Source organism: Centropristis striata, chromosome 11 (assembly GCF_030273125.1).
Source record: "Centropristis striata isolate RG_2023a ecotype Rhode Island chromosome 11, C.striata_1.0, whole genome shotgun sequence".
NCBI classification, from domain to species: domain Eukaryota; kingdom Metazoa; phylum Chordata; class Actinopteri; order Perciformes; family Serranidae; genus Centropristis; species Centropristis striata.
In genome coordinates, this window is record NC_081527.1 from 488323 (window position 1) to 511698 (window position 23376).

Here is a 23376-nt window from a genome sequence, read left to right on the forward strand (position 1 = left end):
CTCATTCACTTCTCCACTTTAAACGTCTTCCACCTCTCAAAAACAAGGACAAAAAGTACAAAAATGAGGTGTATTTTGCTTAAAAATAGCAAAATTATCTGCCAATGGAACAAGAAAATTTGTCTTGTCAAGACTTTCCAAAACAATTAAAATCTACTCTCAATGAACCCACAAATACCTTGGAATTAGTGTATTCTAACTAATAACAAGGGCATTTTTTATTTGTTCACATTTGCAACATTTAAAATTCTTTATTGAGCATGATGGTGTTTTGAAAGTAAAAAAAGATTCAAAATCACATTTTATGTTGGACTAAAGGGCTAAAAAAGACACAAAATGACTAAAAAATGACACAAAATGACTAAAAAAAAGACACAAAATAACCAAAGAAAGACACAAAATGACCAAAAAAGACACAAAATGACCAAAAAAGACACAAGTGGTCCATACAGGATGAAAAGGATTCAAAAATGGACAAAATAGCCCCAGACTCCATAGAGATAAAAACAAGTAAAAAAGTACAAAAATTAGGTGTATTTTGCTTAAAATTAGCAAAATTATCTGCCGATGGAACAAGAAAATTTGTCTTGTCAAGACTTTCCAAAACAATTAAAATCTAATCTCAATGAACCACAAATACCTTGGAATTAGTGTATTCTAACTAATAACAAGGGCATTTTTTATTTGTTCACATTTGCAACATTTAAAATTCTTTATTGAGCATGATAGTGTTTTGAAAGTAAAAAAAAAATCTCTCTCTACACATAAATAAAGGATTTTACCATTAAATATTACAGTTTATTTCTGTTAGAGATATGGGCCTCATTTATCAAACGAGCGTACGTCAGAAAGTGAGCGTAAAGTGGGCGTACGATCATTTCTACAAGCCTCGACATTGATCAATGTGGACGTGAGCGGAGATACGATCAGATCTCAGTCTGCTCTCAGCTCGTCCACACGTCTGAGTCTGAGAACTGATCTGAGACTATTGATCGATGCCTGGAGCTGATCAGACTCTGTGCTGTTTTGATTTTTAATAGTGACAAAGCAAAACATGTTTAGACTATATCATTTATCATTAAAACATAATCCAACAATAAATACGCCCTGCGGTCGTGAAATTCTTTAAACAGAATACTAGCCGAGGATATTAAATGTTGTTGTCTTCTGCTGTTTACAGTTATTATAATTATTATTATTATTATTATTATTATTATTATTATTATTATTATTATTATTATTATTATTATTAACCAGCGGTGCTGCCCGAATAGAAACATTTCCAATCAGCGCCGTCACACGTTCCTCTGACTAGGACATCATTATTAGTAAATGTAAAGAGGTCAATAATATCTCTCCATCATAATAATAGCAATATTCGGATATTATGTAGATTATTGGGCTTTATATATCACCATGTATAAATTAATTACTCAAACCTCACCAGGAGTTTAATGGTCCGCTACTCTGCTGACAGCACCACTGATTTCCTTCCTTTTCTCTTTTTTTGCTGCCAAACAAAACCAGTTTGTTGTTGCAGCTGTTGGACGTCAGCGTTTCACTTTCTGACTGAGAAATTCCTCTTCTTTTAGAATTAAAACTTACTTTAAAACATTGTTTACCTCCTTCAACCAAAGAGCTGAAAACTTCTAAGTCCGTGCTCCAAATGTAAAATATTCACTGAACTTGTTTGAGTTTATAACTATAAGTACTTTTATTTCATAAACCTCCGTCGCTGCGTATTTCTGTAATATGTCTATATTGCCCCTGTTGTTAATTGTAACGGTGCACTTTGCTAATAAAGCTGACTTTAGAGGGTGAAAAAATCCTTTTTGGCCGCATTGAGCCCTTCAGTGTTGTAAACTCTGAAGGCGAGTCTTCTGAATCGGGTATATATTATATATATATATTATATATATTAGGGCGTGGTATTTAAATTCCGCTTGTTTTGAGCCGCCACATTTATCACCAGCCGATCATTCTCACGCTGTGGTTGGAGAGATACGATCGATTGATAAATCACACGTGGACCCTGTCGTAAGACGAAATATACACTCAGATCTGCTCTGGTTTCTACGCTCGCTTGATAAATGAGGGCCACGGTGTTTAGTACATTTAACAGTGAGAAAAAGTATTTTTACAAAAAATAAATGCAAAAATGATGCTTGTATATACACTACTGGTCAAAAGTTTTAGAACACACCAACTTTTCCAGAATTGAATTGGAAATGATGCAGTTTAATGTCTCAGTGTACTCTGAAATTAATGCACATTTGCAACATTTAAAATTCTTTATTGAGCATGATAGGTTTTGAAAATAAAAAGATTCAAAATCACATTTTATGTTGGACTAAAGGACTAAAAAAAGACACAAAATGACAAAAAAAGACACAAAAAGACACAAAATGAAAAAAAATGACACAAAATTACAAAAAAAAGACACAAAATGACTAAAAAAAGACACAAAATGACCAAAAAAGACACAAAATGACTTACAAAGACATGAAAAGAATTCAAAAATGGACAAAATAGCCCAAGACTCCATAGAGTTAAGTTGTTAACCCATTTCTTGTTCCCTGAAAAAGGCCTACTTGTATAATTCTGAAATGTACATTATTTTCCAGTTTTGGTTCAGCTTACCTTTTTTTATTTACCTCTGGCAGTTCACCACTTACCTTTGGACCCTTTCAAGCTGTTCATTTGACTTGAACTGCTTGAATTTCAATAAAAAACTGGAAAAATTGGGGTGTTCTAAAACTTTTGACCGGTAGTGTATATTACAGTATATTTTTGTTACAAACACGGTGCCAGAATATTTTACAGTTGAGTAATTTATGAAAATAAATACAACTAGGACTGCGCGCAGTACTGAACGGGCCCTCGCAGTCCACGCGTGTCGGGGCATGCTGCCGTCGGGGTGTGTGCGTTACAGGGGCCAGTCTATACCACCCCTATGAATTTCATTGCCTTAAGTCTTATGGTTTGGGCACAGTGGCACTCATTAAATTAAACTGCCGCCAGAGCGCCACCTAGGGGCCGATCAATAAAATCTTCAAGGGTTATTCTCAGGAGGGCATTGACAATAAGTATACCAAGTTTGGTGTTAATCCGACCAACCGATGTGGAGATATAAAATACTTCAATTTAAAGAGCGCCACCTTGTGGTCATTGCCCAAAATTTTGCAGCGAGCCTCAGGGGCTCATGGGGAAGTAGGAACCTGAGTTGCGGGCTGGACCCTCATCACGTGTGTGAAATTTGGGACAGATTGGACAATGTATGGTCAAGTTATACAGTCTCGTGTGTTATGGCAAGTTTGAAGTCCATGGGGTGAAATCTGTCGGAGGAGTTATGCAAAGTATGCAATGTGTTCATTTTATGAAAGGGGGCGTGGATAAAGCATAAGGGGCGGGGCTTGCTGAAATATTGTTATGTAGAAGTGTTAAGGGCTGGACTCTGATGAAGCATGAGAAGTTTGGACCAGATGGGACAAAGAATGGAGAAGTTATAACAATCTCGTGTTTTATGGCGAGACACCATAATTTGCCGCCATGCCACGCCCACATAGTGTGACCGTCGATAAAGATTTATACAACTTTTGATCCCAAAGGCCTTGTGATGCTGCTGACCAAGTTTGAAGTCAATGGGATTAAATCTGTAGGAGGAGTTCGTTAAAGTATGTGGTGTGGAAATGGGGAAAATTCCATATTCGATCCAAGATGGCCGACTTCCTGTACGTTTTAGGATATGGCTTCCACTGACTTTTTGGTGCGTCTTGCCATGATACACGTATGTACCAAATTTCGTGTGTCTACGACAAACCTGTGTGAGGTAGTGACATTTAGGGGGCGCTAGTGAGTCATTTTGCCACGCCCATCCCCGCGAATACCAGAATATGTAAATTTCACATGAGATTAACGTATATTCCAAAAATGGTGAGTTTTTGAATATGAGAAAGGCCCCAAAAAGGCGATTCAAAATTCACAAGAATAATAATAAACGGACCAATTTCAATAGGGTCCTCGCACCGTTAGTGCTCGGTCCCTAAAAATGTAAAAAAAAAAATCCTGTTTTGTCTGATATAAACATTTACAGTGTTTCATTGTTACTGAAACTGAATTAACTCATTCATCATTTTACGTCTTTTACTGTCATGGTTTAACAGTTTTTCACCCTGAAATCTACAGACATTTTTTTTACAGTGTAGCTTGTTGACAACCAAGCAAAGTGTGTGTTTCTGTGTGATTTGGTTGAAAGTTTCTAGGAAAAACTACAAAGTTTGGAAAGAAAAATCAAAGTTTGGATTGATTTTTCAAACCATTTCCAAGGTCAAGAAGAACTTTATTGCTTCAGTAATCCGTCTCATTTCTTCATCTTCTCTTTTATTGATGCCAGTTGCAGCCAATGGCAGCAGGACCAGTCAGAGCCAGTTCCAGCTTCTTGGGCCATCCTCCACTTATCAATATTCTGTTTCTTTTGGATAACAAATGTGTTGTTTGAAGCATCCTGTTATCAATGCGTCACAGTGCGTCAATACTCAGTCAAGACATTGTTTTGCTGTTGAATCTTGTGACAGAGAACAAGACTCAAACAGAGGTTTGCATCATTCCAGGTGGAAACTTTCCATGGGAATAAACAGGAGATCATGGGAACTGAGGGGAATAAAATAGAAATGTAGTCGGGTTTATCTGCTCAGGCTGCATTTACCATTTACTATTTCATATTTCATATGCAGATAGAAACTCACCTTTTACTGTAACAGGTGGTTTAGTAAAGACTCTTTAATCTCTTCTTGAATGGTCTTTACAGCAAACAGGTAGTGATGGGACGGACTGTTTATAATGTAATTAACCCTCCAGGCCTCTTTAACCCATTTAAGGCGGGAAAGCATTACCGCATTTCTACCATTAAAGCCGGGAGCGCTGTTGCGTCACTCTACCATTAAGGCCGGGACAGCGGATATGTCATTTTGTAGTATTTGTATTTTTTTCCACCTATTTTCGGTCTCTTGGCCAATGAAATGCATCAGAATCATGATCAGAATACATGCGGGAGTGTCGCAATGCATCATGGGACTTTTCCAGAACTTTAAATCATGGAGGAAGACGACTATAGCGGAGGAATATCTATCCATCTATCTATCTATTTATCTATCTATCTATCTATCTATCTATCTATCTATCTATCTATATATATCTATGAGCGGAGGAGCTCAGCAGGAAGTGACGGAAGAGATCTGATGAAAACAGCACCGATGATTTTATTGCTGATCTGAACTTTGAACCCTCGGAACCAATCGACCAGATTTATGGATGAGGAATATGTTTTTAGACGACATATTTTCACCGAAGAACAGACAGATTTGTGGCCATCTGGAGATAATAATATTATTATTAATAATATATATATATTAATAATAATAATAATAATAATAATAGGCTGATTGATTGTGATGATGATATAAGAAATCATGACTGTTTATGTCTTATATTACTTTATGCGTCGTTGAGTACCCTGAAAAGTGCAATATATAAAATGTATTATTATTATTATTATGATATTTTTTTTTTTATTACAGTAGGCTAATGAGAACTATGTCTTGTTCTTCCAGTGGTCATATCATGTTAGCATCTTGCTAATGGGCATGTATTAGTATTATGCATAGGATTTTTATTCAGTCAAATGTTACATTTGCTGAGTTTGTTGATTTTTTAAAATCTTTATTGAAGGTTTGGACAAATAAACTCAACTTCGTATGAAAGCCACGGGTATAAGCTCTCAAATACTTTTTGAATTTCATTTTTATCTGCTACAGAGGCTGAAAAATCTATTATTTAGTAGGTGTTGAATTTCCAGAAAAACTTCAGGTTTTAGGGGGTCATTTGAAAATTGCCCAGAGGTTTTACAGGCATTTTTTTCCAGGCGCTTTAGGCCTTAATGGGTTAAAATGACCTCACGCTTTACACCTTAGGGTCCTGAAACGGGCCCTCTCACTCAAATGTCATAAAAACATGAAATATTAATATTTTTATTTCACTTTCACAGCATCAAACCTTTTTAGAAGCTTCAGACCTAACATAGATATAAAAAAAATTAAATTTTTTTTTTGTTTTTGTCATAAGAACCCCTGATTTACTTAAGGGCAAAAATACAAAACATGCAATATTTTCAAAAATAGCTGCAAAGTGTAATGTTTGGGGTGAGGTTATTACAGCCTTGACTAGATCAATAATTAATAACTCTTTTATATCAATCCCAACACACCAAGAACATTTTTATGGTGTTAACCTTTTCATTGCCTGTATTAACAAGCTAAGAGAACCATTGAAACTGTCTGTTTATCTCTGCTGCCCCTGGTGGTCTGAGGGGGTCATCACACCTAAAACCTGTTGTCCATGTATTTTGAAGGGAGAGGCTTAGATTTATTAGGTATTCATGGGAAAAGCATTATATTATGTCAGAGTCACAGAGTATTAAAAATATGTGTTTATAATGGGAGTCAATGGGACCAAAACGGGCCCTAAGGGTCAAAGTGTGAGTGTTATGAGTATCTCCTATTCTATACACCATGCAAAAGAGGAATTTTGGAATTTAAAAACGATAATGATTTTAAAATGATAATAAAAAACAAACCCTGGCCAAGTTTCATACAATTAGTCTTTAAACTGACCGATATATTGAGAATCAAAGACATAAAATGAGCTGAATGTTTGGTCCCTCAGGAGCCTGGAGGGTTAAATTATTTATTATTATTATTATTTATCATTAGTTTCTTCTCTCTTCTTGACTCAGGTGGGAGAGAGCAGTCTCCAGTCAGGAAACCTCTACAGTCCCTTCATGAAGACGTGCAGGACCCTCTTCCTGGGCAGTAACCAGTCCGACCAGGGGCCCAGCTTCAGGGGCCACGTGGCCGGACTGGTTCTGTGGGGCTCCGCTCGCTCCCAGCAGGACCTGCTGCAGAGACCGCTGCAGAGCCACCAGGACCAGCAGGACCAGCAGGACCAGCAGAGCCACCAGGACCAGCCGCTGCTCGCCATGTGGGCCGACTTCACCAACGTAAACATTTCTACACTTTGACTTGTTGAGTCTTTGCATGAACACATTTTTTAGAACAAATAGAGTGTTGCAGGGATAAAGACGTGTTTCTGTAAGCCAACATTGAAGTAGGGCTGGGCCATACGGACCAAAAGTCACATCCCCATATATACTCAGGCTGAATATCCATACCATATATATTAGTGGTGTCAACAATAATCGATTCGGCGATGCATCGCAATGCGGGGCATGCACGATTTAGCTGATGCGGCAAAGTGCCATAATCGATTATGTGCTGCATCAACACATGGCTCATTGAATATTCTAATGAGCCATGTGTTGATGCAGCACAGGTAAGCTAGCAGGACAAGCTGTTTTGATATGTTGTGACTGAAGTATGTGGTAGTATTTGACAGGACTTAACATTTACGTTTTTATAGAAAGTACTATTGATAGGTAATTACCATTGTATTAGCCTATTTAAAGTCGACTCCTTAACGTTACATTTTTGCGTCATGAAAACTAGCGATAGCTAGCTAGTTGGGATAGCGCTAACGTCTCCCCTACCTCAGGAACAAGGGCTCCACATTTAGCTGATGTAGATTTCACCTCAGCAGGTTCCTTTTTATGGCAGGAGGAGGCATTTCTCTTTCTTTAGTCTGAGATGAACTCAGGCAGGAGATTCATTTTGCCATCTTTTCAAAATATATGCATTGGCGTCTTTTCAAAACAGGTTCATTTGTCATTTTCCAAAAAGGTTCTTTCTAATATATTTAATATATTGTGCATTAATGTTTCTTGGTGAATGAGAATGTTAAGGTATTAATCTGAAAGGTATTTAATGACATTTATGTCAAAGATACAGGAGAGTGATGATACACACATAGCAGCCAATAAAATCTATTGTTATTAGGCCTATCTGACTGCTTGTATTGCCTCATGACTGACGATAAATGTCCCTTGTTGTGTGCAGTATAATTGTGATGCATCGTAGAATCAAATTGAATCGAATCGTTACCTGCTGAATCGTAATCGAATCGAATTGTGAGGGCAGTGCCAATGCACACCCCTAATATATATCCCGATATTTTTATCGCAAAGTGAGAGCAAATTTTCAGTCAAATATGACATTTATTGAAACCGTTTATTTAAGTGAACAAAAATACTGCATAACAACAGGAGTACCTTTTTTTTTTTAAATCAAAGGTCCATAAAGTGCACATCTTCAATAAAAATAGCCTATGAAATAGAATAGGCCAATGGTGGTATAGTTTGTCCGAAAGTAGCTGAAAAATACAATTCTATATGTATTCTATATTTATACTATATGTGTGGTCTAGAGGTTAGGACATCCACTTGTTACCACAGGGGTCGCTGGTTCCAATCCCAGGCCTCACGGTAAAAAAAAAAATAGCCACACATTACCAGATTATGGTACGTCCAAAAATGATGAAAAAAAGTCATACTATAGTATGGGTCAATTATAGTCTGTTGAAGCATATTAGAGCCTCATATGGACAGAAATATTTATATTTATATGAGAAAAGAATAACCAACATCACAAAACAACTTAATATGACAAACCCTAGTAAGGGCAACATTTATATATAGAAAGAAAGAAAAACATTTTGAACTATATTGATATATGTGATATGGTCTAATTCCACATCACATTAAAAAATATATCGATATATCTTTTCTATGGATATATCTTTTATATGTATATGTGTCCCAGCCCTACATTGAAGTCTGTATGTTTAGTTGTTGACATCACAGAGCCCTCAGGGTTATTTACTAGCATTACTTGTTGACTCGTGTACTTATTACCTGTGTTTGTCTCTTCCAGGTGGAGGATCTGTGGACTCCATCTAAAGCGGGCCTCCACCCGACCGTCCTGACCACTCCGGTCCCTGAACCAGAGCTTGTGTCCCCCTTCCTGCCCCCCCCCTGCGGTCTGACAGCCTGCGACAACACCGACATCATCTCCGGCTACAACAGCGACTGGCAGCTCCGCACCAACAAACGGGTCCGCTACCGCATCGTGAACCTGTCGGAGGACGATGGGGGGAACCCCACGGTGAGCCCGGCCCAGATCCGGCTGCAGCACCGGGCCCTGACGGAGGCCTTCAGCCCCTACAACATCAGCCTGGAGCTCAGCCTGCTGCCCGTCAGGAACTCCAGCTACCGCCAGCGCTTCATCCTCAGCAACTGCCGCATCGGCAAGATCGGGAACCGCCACTGTGACCCCGAGTGTGACCACCCCAGGACGGGCCACGACGGGGGGGACTGCCTGAGGCTGGGGCCCTGCTACAGCTGGAAGAGGCAGGACGGGGTCTGCAACACCGAGTGTAACAGCATCCACTACGACTACGACGACGGAGACTGCTGCGACCCCGAGGTCACCGACGTCCTCAAGACCTGCTTCGACCCCGAGTCCCCCGACAGGTCAGCGACTGTCTCCACCTGCTGCCTTATGCTTTTATTCATGTTTATTAACCCTTTCAGGCACAACATGGCTCTAAAGCAGGGGTCGCAAACTCACATTATATGGGGGTCGCTGGAGGCAGTATGAAAATTACCAGAAAAAGAGACAAAATTACTAAAAAAAAGACACAAAATGACCAAAAAAAGACACAAAATTATTAAAAAAAGACACAAAATGACGAAAAAATACACGAAATGAACAAAAAATACACAAAATTACAAAAAAAGACACTAAGTTATTAGAAAAAGACACAAAATGACTAAAAAAAAAGACACAAAATGACAAAAAAAGACACAAAATGACCAAAAAAAGACACAAAATGACTCAAAAAAAGACACAAAATGACCAAAAAAAGACACAAAATGACTCAAAAAAAGACACAAAATGACTCAAAAAAAGACACAAAATGAACAAAAAAAAGACACAAAATGACCGAAAAATACACAAAATGACTAAAAAAAAGACACAAAATTACAAAAAAAGACACAAAATGACCAAAAAAAGTAATTAAAAGGGACCTTCCAAACACAACACGGTAAAGTGCCATTCAAATAAAACTAAAAGCAATAATGGCTGTTGTGGAAAATGAGGTTATTGAGGGAAAACTCTTAGTTAATGTCTTGTGTATATATATATATATATATATATATAATAACTTGTATAATAAGGCCATGCAGAATAAGGCATTAAGAACTACTGAATAATGACTCATTAAGAGACAATTAGTCTCTTATTTGCATGCTAATAAGAAACTAATTGAATATGTGTTCCCTAACATAAAGTGTTATAAAGCTAGGAGTTAAATATAAAAGGCTCCAGTGTGAGAGAGAGACAGAAGCAGAGGATGAATATTCCAGCCAGTGAAGAAGACAACATGTTTTTCCAGAGGCAAGAAGTCTTTTGGCATTAATGTCCAGTAACAGGAGGATTTCTCCCCGTGAGGTGAATATCTGCTGCTCCCAACATGCTAACTGGTCTCCCACTTCCCCAGTGGTTTCACACAGCTGTGTGAAGTGGGTTTGGTGGGTGAAGAGGCCAAAGAACACACTTATTTTACTAACCAAGTGGAGCTCCAACATCACATCAAGTCTCTCCATCAAGTCTTAAAGACGTTCTGGTCCTTTATCCAAGTCACAACCACAGGCTTTAGACCACTGGGAGTGCTGGGAGTGCTGGGAGCTCAACATGGAGCTGCACTGGTTTCTCTTCATGTCTGCAGCTGACTGAGAGTGACAGCTCAACACGAGGAAGGAGAAATGTTCTTCAAAACAACACATTTTCCATTTACACAGCGGTGAAATAGACCTCTCTTCACCAGTTTGCAGGATGTGTTATTACAACTTCTGGTGCCATAATCCAGATTCCAGCTAAGCATCTACACTGTAAAAAATGTCTGTATTTTAGGGTGAAAAACTGCTAAACCATGACAGTAAAAGACCTAAAATGATAAATGAGTTAATTCAGTTTCAGTAACAATGAAACGTAAATGTTTAGATCAGACAAAACGGGATTTTTTACATTCCTTTAAAAAAACAACAACACATAACTCCACTGTAAAATACTCTGGCACCGTGTTTGTAGCAAAAGACACAAAATTACTAAAAAAGGATGTAAAATGAATAAAAAAAGACACAAAATGACCAAAAAAAGGATGTAAAATGAATAAAAAAGACACAAAATGACCAAAAAAGGATGTAAAATTAATTAAAAAAGACACAAAATTACTGAAAAAAGGATGTAAAATGACTAAAAAAAGACACAAAATGACCAAAAAAGGATGTAAAATGAATAAAAAAGACACAAAATTACTGAAAAAAGGATGTAAAACCACTGTTAAATGTACTAAACACCATATCTCTAACAGAAATATACTGTAATATTTAATGGTAAAATCTTTAATTTATGCAGCATTTATAAAGTATTTTCTTGTCAATTATATGGCAGAACAGCGTTTCTTTTGATGGAAAAACTTTTTTATTTTTTACGGTAAAATATGGAATAAAATGTCAATCTTAAACGTGAAATCAACAGTGCTAATATCATTTTACCGTAATATTAAAAAAAGTTGCACCGTAAAGTTCTAAAAAAAGACACAAAATGACCAAAACAAGACACAAAATTACAAAAAAAAGACAAAAAAAATACGGAAAAAATAAACAAAATTAAAAAAAAAGACACAAAATCACAAAAAAAAGACACAAAATGACCAAAAAAAGACATTTTTTTTTTCAAAAAGACACAAAATCACAAAAAAGACACAAAATGACCAAAAAAAGACACAAAATCACAAAAAAAAGACAAAAATGACCAAAAAAAGACACACAATTACTAAAAAAAGGCCTCCAACATCAAACAAAAACTGTAGAAAGCTTCAGTCTGTAGCTTGGAGTGAAGTTGACAGCAGCGCTTCACGTCACCTCGTTTTTTTTATTATGCTGCTTTAAAAAAAGAAAAGTTATCTGATCATAGACCACAGAGGATTATTATTTGATGGTTATTGCAAAGAATACTCCCAGAAAACCAGTTGAAAAGACACCCAGCAGACTTTGTCCCTTTGGGTAATAACTTATATGTGATATCTGAGAGGAACTGGAGAGATCAGTGTAATGTGTTGATGTGAACACGCTTTGATAAATCACCGCTCTGGATCTGATCTGGTTCTGTGCACAATGTTTTTGCATGAGAGATTCCCATAAATAATCTCTCTGCTGATCCCATTTCTGAAAGTCACACTACACTGTAAAAAATGTCTGTAGATTTTTAAAAATTGCTAACCCATGACAGTAAAAGACGTAAAATGATAAATGAGTTAATTCAGTTTCAGTAACAATGAAACACTCTAAATGTTTATATCAGACAAAACTGGATTTTTTTAAATGTTTAATTTTTAAAAAAATACATAACTCGACTGTAAAATACTCTGGCACCGTGTTTGTAGCAAAAGACACAAAATTACTAAAAAAGGATGTAAAATGAATAAAAAAAGACACAAAAAATTACTGAAAAAAGGATGTAAAATGAATAAAAAAAGACACAAAATTACTGAAAAAAGGATGTAAAATGAATAAAAAAGACACAAAATTACTGAAAAAAGGATGTAAAATGAATTTGAAAAAAGACACAAAGTTACTAAAAAAATATAATGTAACCTATATACAAGCATCACTGTAATTTTTGCATTTATCTTTTGTAAAACTACTTTTTCTCACTGATAAATGTACTAAACACCATATCTCTAACATAAATATACTGTAATATTTAGTGGTAAAATCTTTAATTTATGCAGCATTTATAAAGTATTTTCTTGTCAATTATATGGCAGAACAGCGTTTCTTTTGATGGAAAAACTTTTTTACGGTAAAATATGGAATAAAATGTCAATCTTAAACATGAAATCAACAGTGTTAATATCATTTTACTGTAATATTAAAAACGTTGCAGCGTATTTATTTACCCACTCTGCTGGTTTTAACCATGAAAACAACAGTCTTTTTACAGTGTGTGTGTGTGTGCAGCTGCTGCTGGCGGTTCTGGTTCAGCTTCAGGTTTTGTGATCCAGCTGCTGTCACGACACTAATTTGTTGCTGAGAACGGTTTGTGGAGCGATGGACAGGTACGCTGCAGATCCTGGAGTCACAATAAAGAAAAAAGGAAATGAAAGAGGGAAAGATGGACGGAGAAAGAGAGAGAGAGAGAGCGATGTGGGACATCACATTCATTATGCTGAGACTCAGGTCCAAGATCTGAACAGTTTCTGGTCTGTAAGTCCTCCAGGAAACTCCCCCGACACAGCGATCCGTTCCAAACCTGTTTGACGCTTTACGTGAACGTGAATCTCAAGTTTTATTGTCCTCATATTTTATTCACTAATAAAAACACAACTGCAATGTTTCCCAGAACAGGGAATGCAACTCTCCTGAATCTGAGATTGTTGATTCATAATATCTGTGATGTGTCCAGTCTGATGCTACGGCTGGGCAATACGACAATATAAACTGGACATCAGAGCTGCACGGTAAATCGTTTAAAAAACTCTGAATCTCCATTCACACATAGTCCTATGTTCCCCCTTTTTTGTGGAAAAAAGTCCTATTTTCCCCCTTTTTTTTGAAAAAAGTCCTATGTTCCCCCTTGTTTGTGGAAAAAAGTCCTATGTTCCCCCTTTTTTGGAAAAAAAGTCCTATGTTCCCACTTTTTTTTGGAAAAAAGTCCTATTTCCCCCCATTTTTTGTGGAAAAAAAGTAATATGTTCCCCCCCTTTTTTGTTGTTGAAAAAAAGTCCTATGTTCCCACTTTTTGGGGAAAAAAGTCCTATGTTCCCACTTTTTTGGGAAAAAAGTCCTATGTTCCCACTTTTTTTTGGAAAAAAGTCCTATTTCCCCCCATTTTTTGTGGAAAAAAAGTAATATGTTCCCCCCCTTTTTTGTTGTTGAAAAAAAGTCCTATGTTCCCACTTTTTGGGGAGAAAAAGTCCTATTTTCACCCTTTTTGTGAAAAACAGTCCTATGTTCCCCCTTTTTTAGAAAAAAGTCCTATGTTCCACCTTTTTTTGGAAAAAAAGTACTATGTTCCCACTTTTTGTTGAAAAAAAGTCCTATGTTCCCACTTTTTTTGGAAAAAAGTCCTATTTCCCCCCCTTTTGTGAAAAAAAGTCATATGTTCCCCCCTTTTTTGTTGTTGAAAAAAAGTCATATGTTCCCCCTTTTTTTTGGAAAAAAGTCCTATTTTGCCACTTTTTGTGGAAAAAAGTAATATTTACCCCTTTTTGGTGGAAAAAAATCCTATTTTCCCCCTTTGTGTGGAAAAAAAGCCATATGTTTCCACTTTTTTGTAAAAAGTCCTAATCCCCCCCTTTTTTGTGGAAAAAAGTCCTATGTCCCCCCCCGCTTTTTTTTTTCCTAAAAAAAAGTCCTATGTTCCCCCCTTTTTTGTGGAAAAAAGTCATATGTTCCCCCTTTTTTAGGAAAAAAAGTCATATGTTCCCCCCTTTTTTAAAAAAAGTCCTATTTTCCCCCCTTTTGTGAAAAAAGTCCTAATTCCCCCATTTTTGGTGGAAAAAGTCCTATGTTCCCCCCCTTTTTTAAAAAAAAGTCCTATGTTCCCCCTTTTTTGTGAAAAAAGTCATATTTTCCCCCTTTTTGTGGAAAAAAAGTCCTATGTTCCCCCTTTTTGAGGAAAAAAAGTCCTATGTTCCCCCTTTTTTAGAAAAAAGTCCTATGTTCCACCTTTTTTTGGAAAAAAAGTACTATGTTCCCACTTTTTGTTGAAAAAAAGTCCTATGTTCCCACTTTTTTTGGAAAAAAGTCCTATTTCCCCCCCTTTTGTGAAAAAAGTCATATGTTCCCCCCTTTTTTGTTGTTGAAAAAAAGTCATATGTTCCCCCTTTTTTTTTTAAAAAAAGTCCTATTTTCCCACTTTTTGTGGAAAAAAGTAATATTTACCCCTTTTTTGTGGAAAAAAGTCCTATTTCCCCCCTTTTTGTGGAAAAAAGTCGTATGTCCCCCCCTTTTTTGTGGAAAAAAGTCATATGTTCCCCCTTTTTTAGGAAAAAAAGTCATATGTTCCCCCCTTTTTTTAAAAAAAGTCCTATTTTCCCCCCTTTTGTGAAAAAAGTCCTAATTCCCCCATTTTTGGTGGAAAAAGTCCTATGTTCCCCCCCTTTTTTTAACAAAGTCCTATGTCCCCCCTTTTTTGTGAAAAAAGCCATATTTTCCCCCTTTTTGTGGAAAAAAAGTCCTATGTCCCCCCTTTTTTGGAAAAAAAGTCCTATGTTCCCCCTTTTTTGTGAAAAAAGTCATATTTTCCCCCTTTTTGTGGAAAAAAAGTCCTATGTTCCCCCTTTTTGAGGAAAAAAAGTCCTATGTTCCCCCTTTTTTAGAAAAAAGTCCTATGTTCCACCTTTTTTTGGAAAAAAAGTACTATGTTCCCACTTTTTGTTGAAAAAAAGTCCTATGTTCCCACTTTTTTGTGGAAAAAAGTCATATGTTCCCCCTTTTTTAGGAAAAAAAGTCATATGTTCCCCCCTTTTTTTAAAAAAAGTCCTATTTTCCCCCCTTTTGTGAAAAAAGTCCTAATTCCCCCATTTTTGGTGGAAAAAGTCCTATGTTCCCCCCCTTTTTTTAACAAAGTCCTATGTTCCCCCTTTTTTGTGAAAAAAGTCATATTTTCCCCCTTTTTGTGGAAAAAAAGTCCTATGTCCCCCCTTTTTTGGAAAAAAAGTCCTATGTTCCCCCTTTTTTGTGAAAAAAGTCATATTTTCCCCCTTTTTGTGGAAAAAAAGTCCTATGTTCCCCCTTTTTGAGGAAAAAAAGTCCTATGTTCCCCCTTTTTTAGAAAAAAGTCCTATGTTCCACCTTTTTTTGGAAAAAAAGTACTATGTTCCCACTTTTTGTTGAAAAAAAGTCCTATGTTCCCACTTTTTTTGGAAAAAAGTCCTATTTCCCCCCCTTTTGTGAAAAAAAGTCATATGTTCCCCCCTTTTTTGTTGTTGAAAAAAAGTCATATGTTCCCCCTTTTTTTTTTGAAAAAAGTCCTATTTTCCCACTTTTTGTGGAAAAAAGTAATATTTACCCCTTTTTGGTGGAAAAAAATCCTATTTTCCCCCTTTGTGTGGAAAAAAAGCCATATGTTCCCACTTTTTTGTAAAAAGTCCTAATTCCCCCCTTTTTTGTGGAAAAAAGTCCTATGTCCCCCTTTTTTGTGGAAAAAAGTCATATGTTCCCCCCTTTTTTAGGAAAAAAAGTCATATGTTCCCCCCTTTTTAAAAAAAAGTCCTATTTTCCCCCCTTTTGTGAAAAAAGTCCTAATTCCCCCATTTTTGGTGGAAAAAGTCCTATGTTCCCCCTTTTTTTAAAAAAAAGTCCTATGTTCCCCCTTTTTTGTGAAAAAAGTCATATTTTCCCCCTTTTTGTGGAAAAAAAGTCCTATGTTCCCCCTTTTTGAGGAAAAAAAGTCCTATGTTCCCCCTTTTTTGGGAAAAAAAAGTCATATGTTCCCCCCTTTTTTGGAAAAAAAGTCCTATGTTCCCCCTTTTTTGTGGAAAAAAGTCCTATGTTCCCCCTTTTTTTGAAAAAAAAAAGTCCTATGTTCCCCCTTTTTGGAAAAAAAAATCCTATGTTCCCACTTTTTTTTGGAAAAAAAGTCCTATTTCCCCACTTTTTTGTGGGAAAAAAGTCCTATGTTCCCACTTTTTTTGGAAAAAAGTCCTATGTTCCCACTTTTTCTTTGGAAAAAAAGTCCTATTTCCCCACTTTTTTGTGGGAAAAAAGTAATATGTTCCCACTTTTTTTGGAAAAAAGTCCTATGTTCCCACTTTTTTTGGAAAAAAAGTCCTATTTCCCCACTTTTTTGTGGGAAAAAAGTAATATGTTCCCACTTTTTTTGGAAAAAAGTCCTATGTTCCCACTTTTTTTTTGGAAAAAAAGTCCTATTTCCCCACTTTTTTGTGGGAAAAAAGTAATATGTTCCCACTTTTTTTGAAAAAAAAAAAGTCCTATTTGCCCCCCCTTTTTTGTTGTTGAAAAAAGGTCCTATGTTCCCCTTTTTTCCCAAAAAGGGTCCTATGTTCCCTGCAACCCACCAATGTTTCCGGTAGACTCTCAGCAGCCAGCAGGCCTACCGTCTCATGGCCACCTTAGCTCAAGCAGCACTACACTTACATTAGCACAGCAGCTACTTTCTGCTTACTTTGCAGTTCATGTTTTGGCTTTTTAAATAAGATTAGGGTTAGGGTTAATAATAAGGGTTAGGGTTAGGCCTATCTACCATGGAATTTGGCAGTAATGGTGTAAAAAGTAACTGGGGAACATAGGACCATTTTCTCCCTGCTTTTCCCAAAAAGGGTCTATGTTCCCCGGTCTCATCCAGAGAGAGAACATAGACCGGTTCCCCCCTTAGAACCCCGTGAACACGCTGCTTCAGCTCAGTGAGGAAGTGAAAGCTTGACGGCCCACCATGTCTCATAATAACTGCCGCGCTGTGATTGGATAATCACTGGTCAGATTGAGAGGTTTGGCTCTGAACTGTTGCATGTTAACAGGACTGCTGGCTCTGGTTCTCAGTCTGAACTGAAGCATTCAGAGGGACTTGAACACATCACCTGAGGGTGCTGCTATCTTCTCCCATCACTGTGTCCATCAGCCTGGTGGAGCAGCTGTTTGGACTGGACATGCTTTATATTTACTATATTTCAGCACATAGTATTGCACCAGTGAAGCCAAGTATATAATACATTTTAAGTCTGACTGCTGTTGGTATTTTTAGAGCCTGATTCTTGATATTTCAGAGTAACTGACTTGTCAACAATAATATTTATGGTGGACTTGGTGACAGTGCTAATGCTGACTCGGCTTGTTTGACTTGCCCACAAATGGTCTTTTTGTTAATTCATAACCATGGTTTTTCACTTCAGTGGTGTATTTTTTGCCAGGTTGGCCTTCCACTGAGGCATCCTCTGAGTCTCAGAAGTTGAAGAGTCAACTCTTTAGTGGTCAGCTTCCTGTCACTAGTAATATCTCAGCCTGTGGTGATGGATACGGCACGCAGCCTCGGCTGAACTCATGATGCAGCGAGAGCAGAGCAGGGTTTCCCTCTGGAGTCTCCACAAGCTCCAAGATTCAAGATCACATTCAAAATCATGTTTTATGCTGGACTAAAGGACTAAAAAAGACAGAAAATGACCAAAAAAAAGACAGAAAATGACTGAAAAAAGACACAAAAAGACAGAAAATGACAAAAAAAAGACACAAAATGACCAAAAAAGACACCAAATAACTAAAAAAAAGACAACAAAAGACACAAAATGACCAAAAAAAAGACAGAAAATGACTGAAAAAAGACAGAAAATGACAAAAAAAAAGACACAAAATGACTAAAACAGACACCAAATAACTAAAAAAAGACAACAAAAGACACAAAATGACTAAAAAAAGAAACAAAATGACTAAAAAAGACACAAAATGACCAAAAAAAAGACAGAAAATGACTGAAAAAAGACACAAAAAGACACAAAATGACCAAAAAAAGACAGAAAATGACTGAAAAAAGACAGAAAATGACAAAGAAAAGACACAAAATGACCAAAAAAGACACAAAATAACTAAAAAAAGACAAAAAAAGACACAAAATGACTAAAAAAAGAAACAAAATGACCAAAAAAGACACAAAATGACCAAAAAAACACAGAAAATGACTGAAAAAAGACACAAAAAGACCAAAAAAAGACAGAAAATGACTGAAAAAAGACACAAAAAGGCAGAAAATGACAAAGAAAAGACACAAAATGACCAAAAAAAGACACAAAATGACCTAAAAAAGACACAAAATAACTAAAAAAAGGCAACAAAAGACACAAAATGACTAAAAAAAGAAACAAAATGACCAAAAAAGACACAAAATGACTTACAAAGACATGAAAAGGATTAAAAAAATGGATAAAATAGCCCTATAACGCTCCATTGAGTTAAATCTTAAAGCTCATTGAGTGAGGAAACACATTGTTATTTACAGTATTGAGACTCTGGTGGATCACACACAGAGCTGCTCACTAAAACCTTTGGAGCAGTTTAGAGGAGTGAATATGGGAGAACAGGGCTCACTGCTCCTCATTCATCCATGGAGATGTTTCACCGCTGAGCTCACCTGTCTGTCCTTCAGGCTGCTTTTTACTATTGTTTTTAATGAGCAATTATATCAATTATATTTGTGATGAAACTTTTTAAATATTTTAACATTGAAGCATGGTTAACCCTCTGGAGTCCAGGAAAGCTCTTCATGAAGAAACCTTCAGCAGCATGTTTCTAAAGTTTTGGCTTTTACACAAGTTTACATGTCTCATTTAATGCTTCGACTCTTTTTGAGGAAAAGTGAAAACCACCATGACCAGGTGCAACAGGATTAGATTGAAGTTTTGCAGAGGTTTTTAAAATTTTGCAGTGTGCATTCAGCATTTTTAATGCAATATTTTGTGTTTAATGTTTTTTTGTGATTTTTATGTATTTTTTTATTTTACGTTTTTTGTGTGTTTTTTTGTATTTTTTTGTGGGGTTGTGTTTTTGTGTGGAATTTTTAAAATTCTTTTTGTGTTTTTTGTGTGTGTTTTGGTTAAAAAATGTGTGTGTTTTTGGTGTGTATTATTTTTTCAAAATAATGATCAGGTTGTATAGGTGAGGTTGTGCTGAAAACAATGATACCAACATGGCATTTAAACATTTTTTATTTTATGTGATATGTATATATATATATATATATACAGGCAGATAAAAAGAGTCAAAAAACAACAAAATAGCCCCAAACTCTAAAGGGTTAAGTAATATCTTTATAAAATTACCGCTCACCTACAGCTGAGCTCGATCAAAAGCAACTTCTTGTTAAGGAAGCAACATAAAACACATCATCCAAATCCACTTGCAGTGACTGAGGTAAAGATTAAAGTAATTTTAACAAAGTTAAAGCCCCACAGCTGAACTTGATCAATCACATAAAAATACAACATGAAACAATAATCCATGACGTTCTAATAACGGAGAAACACTTAAATCCAAAGCTTTGCTTCTAAGACATGAAAGAACACAAGACGTCACAAGCAACAGTGTGTATGATTCACACATTTAAAAGATGTATTTTTGGTAATATGAACTCATTTGACCCTATAGTGGGTGGTTTGGCGCTGTTGATATTTATGACCCTGTACATAAAGCAGATGCAAAGAAGTGCGTACACTTAATCCCAAACACTGGCAGCCAGTTTTCCCCTCAAGTGTTCCAGAAAACCATAGGAGGCTCAGCTAAAAGCCTGAACTGTCTGGCATTCACAAATTGGGCAGCGAGCGAGACCCCACCTCAAGACTCCCAGTCCTAATGGTGATGGGTGCAGCAAAAGCTTTCCAGCTATGAAAGCAAAGGAGAGAAATGACATGTGACATCACCGCAGCCAGGGAAAACAAAAGTGTGCTGCACACATCAAAGTGCCTGCTGGGTAATTTATCACCGTCAGAGAGAGGGAGAGGTCGGGGGTCGGTGGGCTGCGCGGGGGGCAGCGGCGGTTTGAAGTACCCCGACCAATTCAAACAATTATGATCTGGAAGCTGCAGAGAGAAATGTTGACGGACTGAAGCAATCTGTTGTCTGCTGAAGAGAGAGAAGCCTGAAGAACCAAGAATACAGACAAACCTTAGTTACATCAAGGTTATTATAGTTAACGAAAACTAACGGAAACTAACGAAAACCAACGAAAACTAAAGAAAACTAACGAAAACTAACAAAAACCAACGAAAACTAACAAAAACTAAAGAAAACCAACGAAAACTAAAGGAAACCAACGAAAACCAAAGAAAACTAACGAAAACTAACGAAAACTAACGAAAACTAACGAAAACTAACGAAAACCAAAGAAAACTAACAAAAACTAACGAAAACTAACGAAAACTAACGAAAACTAAAGAAACCAACGAAAACTAACGAAAACTGACGAAAACTAACGAAAACTAAAGAAAACTAACAAAAACTAACGAAAACTAACGAAAACTAAAGAAAACTAACAAAAACCAACGAAAACTAGTTAACTGAAATAAAAATATAAACAAGAGTTTTTAAAAAAACGATAACTAACTGAAACTGTATTTTGTGGTTACAAAACTAACTAAAACTAGCTAAAATTATAGTGAAAATGTCCTTAGTTTTCCTCTTTGTCAAATGACAAATTTAAAGAAAAAAAAATTGTCAAATTTGCAAGAAAAAAAGTGACAAATTTATGAGAAAAAGTGACCAATTTAAAGAAAAAAAAGGTCAAATTAAAGAGAAAAAAGTGACAAATTTAAAGAGAAAAATTGTCAAATTTACAAGAAAAATTTGACAAAAAGGCAACATTTATTGTGACTTTTTTGAATCTGGCACCCAACAAATACCCCATTACAAAAAAACTAAAACTAACACTAAAACTAATTAAAACTGAGCATTTCCCAAAAACTAACTGGATTTGAAAACAAAAAACTACAACAAAATCAAAACTAAAACTGATGAAAAATCCCAAACTATTATAACCCTTAGTCGCATCACCTTGAGCAGAAATTATCACTCACTTGTCTTCACTTATACACTGTAAAAAAACCAACTCTTGTTTTTATGGTAAAAACCAGCAGAACTTTACCGTAATAAATACGGTGCAACTTTTTCTAATATTACGGTAAAATGATATTAACACTGTTGATTTCACGTTTAAGATTGACATTTTATTCCATTTTTTACTGTATAAATAAAAAGTTTATCCATCAAAAGAAACGCTGTTCTGCCATATAATTGTCAAGAAAATACTTTATAAATGCTGCATAAATTAAAGAATTTCCCATTAAATATTACAGTATATCCATGTCTAACATTTTCTCTTTCTGCAGAGCCTATATGAGCGTGAAGGAGCTGAAGGAGGAGCTACAGCTGAGCGGCTCCGACACGCTCAACGTTTTCTTTGCCAGCAACTCAGTCCGTGAGGAGTTGGCAGGAGCTGCAACGTGGCCGTGGGCCAAGGAGGCTCTAACCCACCAAGGTGAGCTCACTCACATCAAACAACTGTATATTAGACAAGCACGTCATATCTCCACATCTCCTGCTTCTATCTGAACCCTCTGGAGTCAATGTTGACTTAGGTGGATTCTGAAGACTTTCTGTGCATTTATTTTTGCAGCTTTTAAGCTTTTAAACTGTCCTCGTGTCACATGCATGATATTATTTCTTCAGCACAAACTCAGCTTTAAGTCTGATTATTATTCATTTTGTCAAACTATGCAGCTGCCAGGGACCCACAGGGCTTATAAAAAAATAATTATCTTTCCAAATACTATTGAAGAACAGTTCTTAGTTGTAAAACATATTGGATAATGTAAGATGTAAAAATGAAACAATACATTTGTCTATTTACATGTACAGTTTTTGTGCATTTAAAAATGTGAATAATTCACACAAAACAGTACTTTAAATTTGTTTCCTCAGCTTGTTAATATATAAATAAAGTTATGTTAATGTCGATTAAACACCCTGATCAATAGTTGGACTCCAGAGGATTCATTTGAATCTGTTACTTATCTTGGTGCCAGTTTGTGTCTTTCTCTTTATTCTCTTCTCTTCCTCCATCCCTTCATCTCTCCACCCTTTGTTGTCTGCTTTTGCGATATCCAAACGAGATGGGAAGAGCAATTGGAGCTGGCTGGAGATTTTCCCGGCACATTGCCTCTTTCCGCTTCCAATCATTAGACCCTTTTCCACTGGAAAAAGCTAATCAACCCAACAACAACCAAACAAACAAACGGCAGTGTGGGCTCCGGAGCATTGTTGCCACCCATGTCCACTTGCCAGCTGTTCTTTATTTATTTATGCACTTTTCTCTTCTCGTCCTGCACTAGTACATTAGTAGTGAGTGGAATCAAAAGCAGGAGAAACATGGGCTAGATGCATTTCAAGAGAGAGTCCCAGTGGAAGAATTAACAGTGTCTAAAATATGTGAAGTTTAATTTAGCCCTTCATTGGGCACTCATTGAAAAACTGGAGCCCGTCACAAAAAGAGTGATAAAACTCACGCTGTGAAGGAAGATGGCCTGGCCTTCTGGCCCTGTGCTGCTCTGCACCTTCTACAAAGTTGTGTTTTGTTGAAAGACAGTTTAAAGTATATTGTATGTGAATCAGTGTGGAAGCGAGTCAAGGAAGTTAGTAGTTCGTTTTGCATGTACGTCTGTGTAAAACAAGATTAACATACAACTTCAAATGATTTAGCTATACCAATAGCACAACAAATATACTTAAAACACACACATATAAAGCAAATCATTAATTACAGGTCAAATCCTTTGTACTTAAAGTCCTTGCTGATTTCT

The 23376-nt window shown here is 36.4% G+C and overlaps 1 protein-coding gene across 1 annotated transcript in view; it reads left to right on the forward strand.

The window, feature by feature from the left end:
- The window catches only part of pappa2 (pappalysin 2), a gene marked incomplete at its 3' end in the record, with an annotated part of 136080 nt that overhangs the window by 12076 nt on the left and 100628 nt on the right, over positions 1 to 23376 (forward strand). The window contains exons 3-5 of the mRNA XM_059344316.1: positions 6791 to 7054; positions 8880 to 9478; positions 21907 to 22055. Coding sequence (XP_059200299.1) covers positions 6791 to 7054; positions 8880 to 9478; positions 21907 to 22055 — 1012 coding nt within the window. The remainder of the gene's footprint in view (positions 1 to 6790; positions 7055 to 8879; positions 9479 to 21906; positions 22056 to 23376) is intronic.